The sequence below is a fragment of the Glandiceps talaboti genome, chromosome 11, assembly GCF_964340395.1.
Source record: "Glandiceps talaboti chromosome 11, keGlaTala1.1, whole genome shotgun sequence".
Taxonomy (NCBI): domain Eukaryota; kingdom Metazoa; phylum Hemichordata; class Enteropneusta; family Spengelidae; genus Glandiceps; species Glandiceps talaboti.
Window position 1 is genome coordinate 21967123 of NC_135559.1, and position 13073 is coordinate 21980195.

Here is a 13073-nt window from a genome sequence, read left to right on the forward strand (position 1 = left end):
TTGATTATGTTATTTCGTTTTTTACACATAATAGACAGATTATGATTAATGTATTTTCCAAATATTTATGATTTATGTATCAGGGCACAATTGCGAAGTGGTCTGAGTTTATGATAGTAATCTTACTTAAATATAATTTCTTGCTGTCATTAAAAGTTGAACCTGAATAGCCTGTAAAACGATCGTTAAACAAAATATCATAGAAGTCTGAATGAGTGGTGTCATGTATGTATGTATGTATGTATGTAAGTATGTATGTATGTATGTATGTATGTATGTATGTATGTATGTATGTATGTATGTTGTTGCTGTTGTTATTATTGTTTGTTTTTGTTGTTGTTTTTGTTTTTGTTGTTTTTGTTGTTGTTGTCATTGTTGTTGTTGTTGCCATTGTTGTATTGTTGTGTTGTTGTATTGTTGTATAGCACTGTCAAATTCTGATGCACAATATATTACACGGGTATATTATTGTGAATATGTACATGTCTCCACTCCAAGCACTGATTCTGATTATGTCCGGGTGACGTATTTGCTAACCTCAAAAGCCATTATAATGTATAGTTTAGTGAAAGTCAGAACTTACGTGTAAATAATACAAGTGTACCAGCAAGTATTTTATGAAATGCAACTGCAGAGTCAAATGGGATGAATTTATTGAGGAAAGTACTTCTAAGGTGAGTGTTTATATTTCTACACATTGTGACTAATAATGCTGCCATTGTATACATAATGACACTTGCAGCTCCACGTGTGACTGTAACACCATAACCAGCAATACGACGTATCCCACTGTGTTCTCTTTCGACGGAGAAATCTGAGAAAAAATGTAAATTGTACTATATGAGAAATACACACGTGTAATTACACACCATTGCCAAGATCCTGCATGAATTTTGAACGAACATCATACATAAAAATTCCAAGATGTTAAATTCTAGCTTTTCATGAAATATTGTTTTCAGTTCAAAACACTTATTGAAAGTGTTAGAAGTTACAGAATAATTCGGACTCCTTTTGGTAACAAACCAAATTATTAAATAAGTATTTCATAAACTTTTGTCTTTATTTGGAGAAGATTTCATCATGTATTGATACATTAGAGAAACAGTACTCGATTGATTAGATGACAAACCTTCATGTCGTTTTCATGAGACAAAGATGATATTATGTAATAGACTGTCGTAATTATTGTTATAGTATACGCATGTGTATTAGAAAGTGTCCGAGAAATTAGAAAAAATGTAGTTTTACATATTGATTTGGCAAATAGTATGTAATGAGATGTCAACATAGGCAGTGGGGGTAAAGATAGAAGTCTGACTAAACGATGGTGGACTATCATAGGCTATTATCCCATACTAAAGCCAAGTTATTGTCTTTGAACAGAATACTAGTATATGGATTACTACCCTAGTCGTTCTGCGTCTTGACAACCGGTCTCTCCGTCACTTGTTTTGTGGTGCTCGAAATATGAGCCAACACGCTCTAGTTAGAAATTATTTTTCCTGGTTTTTTCTCATAACTTAGGGTCAAGAAGGGTTTTGTCACTATTCGTCTCGCGACTCGTGGTTACAAGTCCCCCTAGGTAACCCGTATTTTCCTTGGTTGAGCGAAGAAAACTGTAGGGGAATAATATCACAGTATACTTACAGTATGCTCTCTCAAGGAATATACCAGCAACGACACATACATATATAACGAGGTAGAATATCTGTAGACGGTTGTTCTCCATGAATCGCAGAAACGATTTCCACTTTTTACTGCCGTTGGTTTCATTGGGTTGCGATGGTTTTGTTGGCAGTCTGCCTTTACTTGTTAAAGGTCTTGTTTGTCGTTTGATGCCACCATAGCCACTGTCTGGAGTATTATTGCTAATTCAACAATTAAATGACAAAGAATAATTAATTGAATGTTTACTTTTAATTGTGTTTCTGTACTTTATGTATGTACTATCAAAATCCAGTAGTATCACTGACAGTGTTTTGTTTTCATTCAATTAATTCTTAGCTTAGATCACTAAACATGGAAACTAAAGATAAGTTGACTTTGCGTTCTTGATTTCAAGATACTATAATATTACTCAAATATAAGGTTGAGTTCATTTGAAAAAAAATCTTATTAATTCTCAGACTTCATGGTGCATATTAAATCAACTGTGGTGTGTATATCTGTAAATACGTTCAGCGAAATCAGACTAAAATATTGACTAATCAGCATCGAAATGTGTTAATAATTAATTTAAAAGGAACTAGATCATCCTCCTTTGCTAAATGGCTTAAAATGCATAATAACTTGTGTATAAAGATATACTCCCTTGGAAGAAAGAGGGTTAAACTTTCTGATAAAATTTCTATGAATATGATAATATGTTATGATGTGGTTAGACCTACCTAATACGTGTCGGTGGTCTAAATGGTGTACTAGTACCACTACGTTCTTTCCACCCAAGTTGTACCTGAGCAGGTGTTGTGCATGTAGCTCCTAAAACAAAATTATAGATTTTTTTTTAAAGGTAAGGAGTTTCTAAAGTTATAACGTTTCTTACTATTGCTTATAGTAACAAACGTATTCTGTACATCTACATTTACATCATATTAGTATATTTTTAATATTATCACTTGCCTTTTAAAGGTAAAACAGCATTCTCAAAATTATCTTTGTAATCTCCAAGCAACGTCATGAAGTTGTCAAAGGTCAGTTCATTCTCATCTGCTAGGTTAGCTTTCTTGTACATCATATTAACCATAGTCTCAAGGTTGCTGTCAGTGATATCGGCCTGGCCAAGTGACAAGGAGTTCCTTGAAGAAAAGGTTGTGTTTAATTAAGTGCTTTATTATTAGTTTCGCAGCTAAAGACTTTCAAAAATGTTCTAATCCCATGTTCTATTATTCTCTATTGTCAATGTTATAGCATGACAAGGTCATTCTAACCTAGTTTGAATGTGAATACAAATGTATATGTAAAATATTAAGTGATGAGGATGCAGTTGTGTAATGAATATCATCAAGTTATAACCACAAAAGGAATCCTAGTAGGAATAGGATAATTCGGCGATCACGCACCTCGGTGAATTCCCTTTACTAATAGCGCCGATTTAACAAAAAAAATATGGTTCTTTTCTGAAATCTCCCCACACGGATAATACTATCTCCAGAACTACAAATTGGCAGAATCTATTTACACACTACAAAAACTTACTTGATCATTTTCATGAATTCTTGTTTTGTTAGTTTGCCAGCGCCATCCAAGTCGTACAGATCAAACAACATTTTACATTTATCTTCAGCTGACCCTACAGGCCAGACAATACAATACACAGAGTGTCACAGCCAATATACGTACTTTACTGATCGATACAAATGATTATTTTACATATGATGATAATTTGCACTATATATGTTGACGTGTAAACAGTTTTTTATGTACTTTCTGTGTAGCCATCAGATCTGAGGTACCACGTTGATAAAATCATTAATTGTGTACTTTTAGATAAAACTGACAACGACTGTACCCTTACAGTTAAAATGCTTCTCTGAATAAATGTGACCATTTATTTACCTGTGTATGACACTATTACGAGTTCAAAGAATTCCTTAAACGAGATGTAACCATTGCCATCTGTATCAACAGATTTAAATATACGCTGAACAAAGTCGTCTTCAGGTGTCATTGAAAATGCTTCAGCAAATTCACGGACTGTAAGCTCACATTCCAAGACCTCTTTCATCTTGGGATCATTCTCAAAGTTTTCAGCGATATCTTTCTTGGAAATCTAACGTTTAGGTTACAAATAGAAAGATTTAGACAATGTACAGTTAGCTTCATATTGTGACTCTAAGTGACTATTACCTTTAGATAAATAGTTATGAATATTAAGTGTGCATCTAATAAATGTGTATGAAATAATTGTGTGAGAACACTAGAGGAGAAATAGAGTATCAATTTGGCGTTTCCTAGCAACCGTGCAAACTTTGCCATGTAAAATCACGAAATGGCTCTCCAGAACCCACCGTTTACGGAGGTACATATCTTTGCTGAAGTGATGTTTCCCTTATTGTCAATATTTTCAATTTAAAGAAATTCTTCATCTAAATAAGAAAAACATAAAGATTGCTAATATTCAGTGGGGATAACTAACTTGCAAATAAAAACTGAATGTATATGATTTACCTTTGAAGACAACGCTTTAAAGAACTTCTCAAGTTTCTTCTGTCTTTTCTGGTGGGTGTATGCATTATTCTTGAGGTACCTTTGAGACCGGATAACTTCCTGGTAAGGAACCCCGGCAGTCTGTAACACAGTCTTCAAACGATTCAGGAATGTCGTCCTTTCGTTAATGTTCTCGAATAGAAGAATCTAAATCAAATTTACATAACAGTTTAATAATCAAAGGTAGGAGAACAGTTTGATTCAATTTGAATTTATGAAAGCTATGTAAATTAATTGATAACATATATAATCTATAGTAATAAAGTACATATAAGCAATACAATCCTTGAGAGAGTTTGTATTTTACAATACTATTCTTACATATTTTGCTGTTAATGGGATTTTTTCAATTGCTTTTACCAAATCAAGTGTTCATATTGGTTTTGAAGATAGTTCCTATACTATACTTTATTTGTTAAGATATACAACAAGTGGAATACACTGTGGATTATATCAATATAATGATTACAAGGTATTCACCAAGTCACACTCTTTTGCACAACTTAGTACCAAATACTCACCAAAACCACACTCTTTTGCACACATTAGTACCAAATACTCACCAAGTCACACTCTTTTGGACAACTTAGTATCAACATCCGTTCACCTTTATCAGTAGACACCTTTAAGGTTACTTCTGCAATGTTGTTAAAATTAAAGGACCTGATGTTACAACCCCTGCCAGTCTTGACTTGGAGGACATTGTCTGTTCCAAATTTCAGTTGTACATCTCTATTGGAGTCTTTTCCTCTCCATTCAGTGGCTGTGTACGTATAATGAATAAGTAAATGTTCAATTATTGAGAGTATTACGATACCTATGATGTGAACTCCTTGTCATAACATTCAACATTTTAAAGTTGAACACCCGGTCTGCAACCATATAAGCTAAGCATTTCAGAGTTCGAAGCAGTTTTCAAAATCTACACATAGAGAGACACGCATCTATAGTTAAATAATGCTACAACCACCATAAAAATAGCGTCAATGGCGTTGTAACACAACTGTAGTTGGCTGTTGCTATGGGCGTGGTCTTGTTGCTAGGCATATTTGCATACATTTTGGAATTCTCCTCACTCATAGCACTTGGAGTACACGTGTTCAAGACATTGATTTAAACCTGTTACTCTACGTGATCAATAAGATCGACCACTGATTAGCATATATTCACTTTGTTAAATTATTGGTATGTTCACAGTCTCCAGTGAGTATATTGTAGTTGCCAGGTCCAAATATTATACTCCAGCTACAAACATGGTGACAGATTCAAAACGGAGCTTTCGCTCAAGATTTAGACCTGGCACTGTACACTACCAATGTATAATATTGACCACTAATTAACAGATACAATGTCTTTTTATAAGTAACTGACAAATATTTAGGGAATATATCTTTGGTTAATGGATGTCCTATTTGCACCTAGTGCAGGTTTAACATTCTTTATACAGTCAGCTGTTTTACAACCCAATACTTCTTAATCGTTGTATCCCTCTTGACGAGAAAGAAACACGTGATGATACACACATGTGAAAATCAATGAAGACTCGTTAGTATTTTATAGTCATTAGTCAAATAAAAATGGCATTATCCAGTTATATGGGGTTCAGGTATATAAACAAATATATTTGCAAATATTCAACCTTTTGTCATTTTAACATCTTCAAGTGACACAAAGACAGGTGAGGTGGGAGTGATCTTTCCTTTCATCTTCTTCATCATTTTGATTTTCTTGTTCTTTATGACTGGTATGAACCAAAAGAAGACGATGATGACAAGTCCTAGGAAAAAAAAGAAGACAGCAAAGTATAGTAAAAGACTCATCTTTATAACAACCATGGTGAACTAGTGACTTGTGTTTACAAACAAATGACGAAATACCAAAGTATCGACTTCAATATAGAAACACGTCTTTAACCAATGTCAGCAACGTCTTGAGACATTATACATCAGATGCACATCTACAAGAGCAAATATTCAGGTTGCTATGTAACTCTAACATCTCACTTACGTTCTCAATGGATCTAAATGCAATGCAACAAAGGAACCATTTCCTCTATATATGTAACACTTATCCTGACTTTCCCTTTCATATTATTACCTAGTAAATATGCTCCAATAGCGGTATAAGACATTATGAACCATGATTCACTTCCATCAAAATAATCAAACGTTCCTAAATCAGTGCAAGGCTCCATGTCTGTCTGGTTCAATTGCTTCGGCTGTGGACATGGGTCACCTGAAATACAAACAATACTCGTTGTAGTTTATAAAGGAATTACTACACTTCTGTGTCTGCCTGATACTGTACAAAAACCTTGGGTTGTCGCACACATGTCAGTGTGTCATTAAAGAAGAGTTTACAGTTTGTAATTGCAGTTCTTCTAAATTAATTTTACTTTTTGGAGCTGAAGTTTGAGTGAGTTAATATCCGCGGGAACAGTTGGGGTAGTAGGTTCCGTTCTTTGATTGATCTGAAGTATTGACAGTAGGCATTGCTGAATGGTGGTCAATACAGGGTGTATGAACATGTGTTTGTACATATAATGAGGAGAAGCTATCACTTTGTAGACAGTTGATGACAGGGTCGTATAAAAACCAAGACATATGTATGTATGTATGTATGTATGTATGTATGTATGTATGTATGTATGTATGTATGTGTGTGTGTACGTATGTCTGTATGTATGTATGTATGTATGTATGTATGTATGTATGTATGTATGTATGTATGTGTGTATGTATGTATATATGTATGTATGTATGTATGTATGTATGTATGTGTATGTATGTATGTATGTATGTATGTATGTATGTATGTATGTATGTATGTATGTATGTATATGTATGTATGTATGTATGTATGTATGTATGTATGTATGTATGTGCTATTTATTTGTCCATGTTTGAAACGATGAGTGTGATTAAGCACTTTGTTTATACTTAAATATTAGCTATCACACCGGGTTTATACATCTTCCTCAGTGCAAATTTTCTGAACATTCCCCTTCTTTTAACTTACCACTATACCAATGGAATACATCTTTTTGTATATCATCAGGTCCAATATTGGTGACGTTTAAAATGATGTCATACAAACTGATATTCCATATTTCATTTCTTTCATCTGCTGTAAATAATCTATTTGTAAAAAAAAAAACATATATATCAATAACTATTTTAAAAAATCAAATATTCTATTTGCCACATGCTAGCTGTACCTGTACAAATGTCCTATTTAAAATACATGCAAGGCAAATGTTTGTTTATTGTACTGGGTGATACGTCACAACGTCACAGTAGTAACTGTACCAAGGTTTGGATAACAGTTAATCTTGACACTCCAATTATATTATTAGTCGTCAGAAGTATACTACTGTGTATCATAATTTTCAACTGTTTCAACATAAAATGTGTTAGCGTCATAATATTCCACACTATGACCATATAGACTTACCCATTACGATCATTTTCAAACCAAAATCGATCCCCATCTCTGATTTTAAGAAATTGACTCGTGAGTATGGCGTTAAACAATGGTCCTGGTCCTTGGGGTGTTGTTTCCAATAAACCACCAGTCCATATATCAACTTTGCTAATATTACCTTCATGTACATCGGATAAATCATCAAATAGCTGAGGATATAATTAAATACTAGTAGTCTAAGAGTACGATTACTATCATGTTTTAGATAAAATGAGGTTACTTTAGTCAATACAGTGTCTTCTATATTTCCTGACCCCACAACGCTTTCCTAACATTGAGAAAACTACGCACATTTGTCCATACATTTTTAGTTTTTGAGTTTTGTTGAGGTCATCCCATTTCATTTGTATTATTATTGTAAATACCTCAGATTATCGAGAATTAATAACACCCATAATTTTACAATATAATATTGACGACATCACATACTTGTATACAACAATTGATGACGTCATACCTGTGGGTCGAGGTCATACAAGAATGGATTCACATCCTCCCAATCTGTAATAGGGGGTAATCCATAATGAATTCTAGCTGTATTGTAGTTGGGTAATCCATGGTCTCGTCCTCTCTGAATATTAATAGCCATCAAGTCCCTCCGGGAAAATTCAAGAGGACCGAACACTTTACCTGAAATCATATGAAATGTAATATCAAGAGTGTTCTCAATTGGATAAATAAGTAAACTGATTCCGTACATTAAGAAGTAATTTTAAAATGAGATTATTGAAAGTTTAGATTCTTATCGCTTACTAATGTACTTTTTAAGGGAATATAACGTTTGAGGTTGCTCTCAATAAATTGATTTCTCAACAAATCCACCATACTACCGTAATGTTTGTACTCTTTGAATTAGACATTTAAACCTATTTGTAACTCAATATTTATTTTTAAAAAGGGATGAAAATATTTTGTAAATTTTGAGCGATATCAGTTTTATGGTCAACAGCTTGATCTTGATTATAGCAATCCCGTGTATACACTTCACTGATAAAATAATTAAATAAAGTGATAAAAATACAAATAGATAAGTTCTCAACTACATTTTCATATTTTCATGACGTTGAACTTAAGGGTAAAATACAGGCATCGGTTAACTATTGTAATCAACTACATCATCGCATGATTTCCAAACATGATGATCATATATCATCGTGTATTGTGATTCTTTTTGTGTTCACTTAAAACATTACCTCTAAGATCTTCAGTTATAATGTTATCTTCTCTTTCTGCTATTTGAGACGCCATACCAAGTAAGAATTCATCAATATCAGTTTCTTCAACAGCTTCCTATAACATAAATAAAGATATTAGTTGAAGTTTAACTCTACAAAACACTATTTGCACAAAACGTAGAAGTGTTACATGTAAGAGAATATTTGGTTTAATTCAACTACTATTATTCATATAACTGAATTCGTAAAACTTGATCTTTCACAAGTGCATTATTAGATATCGTATTTAATAGTGTAATGTTTACCATCTCATGTATGTATGTATGTATGTATGTATGTATGTATGTATGTATGTATGTGTGTGCGTGCGTGCGTGCGTGCGTACGTGCGTGCGTGCGTGCATGCGTGCATATATGTATGTATGTATGTATGTATGTATTTATGTATGTATGTATGTATGTATGTATGTGTGCGCGCGCTCGCGTGTGTGCGTGCATGTGTGCATGGATGAGTGGATGCATAGATGGATGGATCCATCAACCCATGCACACACACGCACGCACGCACGCGCGCGCGCACACACCCACCCACCCACCCACATACATACATACATACATACATACATACATACATACATACATACATATATACATACATGTACATATAAATAACTACATTACAAAAACTATAATGCAATATTTACAGTACAATATTGTACCTACCTGTGGGTTCCAATAGGTATTACATGTTCGCAAACCATGGTGTCCAGCAGAACCAGTTGCCATGGAAGTATTACGAAATTCACACTGTGCGTTCCTGTGCGATATAAAGAAATGCGATTGTTTGTATACAAATGAAAGCTGTGGGTTTTGAATTGGAGTTTATTGAGTAATTGTCTATTCCCAGTCTAGTAAAATATTAAATCTTATAACTCTATCATGGAGGCACGTCTGTCTGTCTGTTTGTCTGTCTGTCTGTCAGTCAGTCTATCGATCTCTTTAATTAGTTATCTCCTTTGCCAATGTCTCTCTCATTACACCATGCATAAGCCAAGATATTATATTTGGACAGAAAATATGGATTGTATACCCTTGTCGTTCTATATCCAGACAATCTTTGTCTACGTCACTGGTTCTGCGGTGCTGGAAACGTAAGTCAAAACATTCCAAGTCACCATTACTTTTTCTCGATTTTTCATGCATTATGCTTAAAGAGGTACAATTATATTATTCCCCAATATTTTTCTTCATTGAGCCGGAAAATACTCATGACCTACGAGATTGTCTCTACTCGACTAGCGACTCACAGTGACAAAAAGCCCTTTAGGTCACTACTCGATTAGCGACTCACAGTGACAAAAAGCCCTTTAGGTCACTACTCGATTAGCGACTCACAGTGACAAAAAGCCCCTTAGGTCACTACTCGATTAGCGACTCACAGTGACAAAAAGCCCCAACTACATCTGTTTGTTATTCTGACAGTGTGTATATCGGACTGTCAATCAACCTGCATATCATTTTTGTCAGGTTGTTCATTTATCGATACATTGACAACAACCTTAAAGGAAACAGCATATGGAATATTAACAAATGATATCAATCAACAATAGTTCCAATTAATAACATTTTATTTCTTTCCAAATGTTATGACAGTCGATTAATATCGTTAGTAGTTGATGTTGAATGTTATTGGATATTTACCTTCTATATACACCAGGTGGTACCAATGTGTGTCCAAATCTCATGGCAGCTGATTGGAATTCATGGGTTATACCTGGATTGACTGAAGATTGGTAGCCTGGAAATAATATACAAGTTAACATGCTCATTATGATAAACGGTGGGTGGGAGGGAGAGAGAGAGAGAGAGAGAGAGAGAGAGAGAGAGAGAGAGAGAGAGAGAGAGAGAGAGAGAGAGAGAGAGAGAGAGAGAGAGAGAGAGAGAACATGTGAAATACATAAAGTACATCTGTGAAGAATGTACCTATATATTGTTTGTTAAGAGTTCTATATGTATATGTTTCAACCATTCAGCTAAAATATGACGTCATTTGATTGTATCCTTACCTGAGTATTCAGGTACAGTGTCATTAAGCCATGCCGGTAACCAGTCGTATACGACAATTTTCTGTGGAAACAATAGTTTGAGAAGTGTTTGATATTTTGAATAATATATATTCTATCCTTCGATCACTGCATACAGTCAAGTATACCTTAAAATACACTGACTAATGGTTTTGAAAAACTAATTTGAAATTTTAAGTGACGTATCAAACGTTACCTGATGAGTTGCTACAACCCATTTCCTAGCTGTTAGAAATATCCGTTCATCATCCCAGTCTGGATGTTTTTCATGAAATCTATCTGCCAATACGTTATGCCAACGAAACAATAACACGCCGAATGTCAACAGGAATGGATTCTCATTTCCACGTGGATTCCCAAGCACTGTATTATTAAAGATAATTAGAACAGAAGTGAGATAGGATTTCATAAACACTAATAGTACATGTATTATGTCTTCAATAAAACACTATAAACTTTATTCAATGAAACAGGGACTGCATTATATTGTAGACTGTCATATAGCATTGCATTGTATAGTATTGTATTGTATTGTATTGTGTTGTGTTGTGTTGTGTTGTGTTGTGTTGTGTTGTGTTGTGTTGTGTTGTGTTGTATTGTATTGTATTGTATAGTGTTGTGTTGTATTGTATTGTATTGTATTGTATTGTATTGTATTGTATTGTATTGTATTGTATTGTATTGTGCACGGGTGAGGGCTCGCTTTTTAGAAATCGGCTCTCGAGGGAGGGCCGTATTTTAGAAAATTGGATTAGAGGGAGGGTCACTTTTTACTTTGACTCATTGTATTGACTAACATTGCATTATTTTGAGTCTTTTGTCATCCCATCGCTCCAATCCCATTGCTGCCATTTGGGTTATGGTTAGGATTAGGATTACGGTTAGGGTTAGGTACCCATGGTATCAGGTTAGGGTTAGGTACCCATGATATCAGCAAATAGTTAGGGTTAGGTACCCATGATATCAGCAAATAGTTAGGTTTAGGTACCCATGATATCAGCAAATAGTTAGGATTAGGTACCCATGATATCAGCAAATAGTTAGGTTTAGGTACCCATGATATCAGCAAATAGTTAGGATTAGGTACCCATGATATCAGCAAATAGTTAGGATTAGGTACCCATGATATCAGCAAATAGTTAGGGTTATAGGTACCCATGATATCAGCCAATATCAAATTGCTGCTGACATCTATGTAATGAATTAATAGTTAGTTGTGGTGTGAGGAGAGGAGTGGGTCTCTCAGGTGTAAAACGAGAATAGTTTGACAAAATACTACGGATAATGTTGTGCACATAATGACCCCAGTCTCGACAATGACGGTAGTGTACCAATGTAATGTTGAGAGTTCAGCTCAGCCAATGACATCCATACACAGGTACTTAATGCAATGCTTTCACACACATCCACATGGTGGTAGTAGTGGGAAATAACAATTCCTTTGAAACTTACAAAATTGATAGCAGCGGTGGGATTAAATCCCTACCAATAATTCTGGGACTCGTGTCCTTTTACATTTCTGACATCATATTAACCCACATTTTGAACTACTTTATCAAAGGGAGTGTCATGTTTTAGTGAAAGACAGTTGAAGGAGGGTCACCTTTTAGTACAACGGAATTAGGGGAAGGTCCCATTCTACGCTACAGCCCAAGCCTGATCCCTCTCCCCTGTAATGACGGAAGGTTCCTTAACATATACGTATACACAATCTATGTTTGGATCGTTATTTACAATATATGAGATCTAAGAATCAGAAATGTTGCCGTCTTATTTTAAAAATATTGTAATATGGTAAATATACTATTAATTCCATCTTATTTTATTTGAACATTTTGCCTTTAAACTTTGCTATACATAATTGTAATAAAAATATACTCACTGTAGAACCTTTCAGCGTTTTTAAGATAATGATCTCTAGGTGGAGGGGGATTGGCCATGGGTAATCCGATGTCATTCAGGGCTGGAAATCTACCATCTTCTGAAGACTTTAGTTTACCGTCTTCAAATGTCCGTAATGCATCTGTCCAAGATTTAGATATACCATATACTAGACCTCCATCTATCCATGGTGTGATTTCATTAATCTATAAAGAATTATTTTAGTGAATTTCAAGCTTTAT

The 13073-nt window shown here is 34.4% G+C and overlaps 1 protein-coding gene across 1 annotated transcript in view; it reads right to left on the reverse strand.

Annotated features, from left to right (window-relative positions):
* Positions 1–13073, reverse strand: part of LOC144442160 (dual oxidase 2-like) — a 29305-nt gene that overhangs the window by 7260 nt on the left and 8972 nt on the right. The window contains exons 6-24 of the mRNA XM_078131427.1: positions 12833–13037; positions 11147–11313; positions 10933–10993; positions 10568–10664; positions 9590–9683; positions 8886–8982; positions 8150–8322; positions 7663–7841; positions 7228–7346; positions 6307–6444; positions 5849–5986; positions 4773–4972; positions 4171–4356; positions 3559–3772; positions 3199–3292; positions 2623–2798; positions 2391–2481; positions 1651–1871; positions 584–814 (exon numbers count right to left, since the gene is read on the reverse strand). Coding sequence (XP_077987553.1) covers positions 584–814; positions 1651–1871; positions 2391–2481; positions 2623–2798; positions 3199–3292; positions 3559–3772; positions 4171–4356; positions 4773–4972; positions 5849–5986; positions 6307–6444; positions 7228–7346; positions 7663–7841; positions 8150–8322; positions 8886–8982; positions 9590–9683; positions 10568–10664; positions 10933–10993; positions 11147–11313; positions 12833–13037 — 2881 coding nt within the window. The remainder of the gene's footprint in view (positions 1–583; positions 815–1650; positions 1872–2390; positions 2482–2622; positions 2799–3198; positions 3293–3558; positions 3773–4170; positions 4357–4772; positions 4973–5848; positions 5987–6306; positions 6445–7227; positions 7347–7662; positions 7842–8149; positions 8323–8885; positions 8983–9589; positions 9684–10567; positions 10665–10932; positions 10994–11146; positions 11314–12832; positions 13038–13073) is intronic.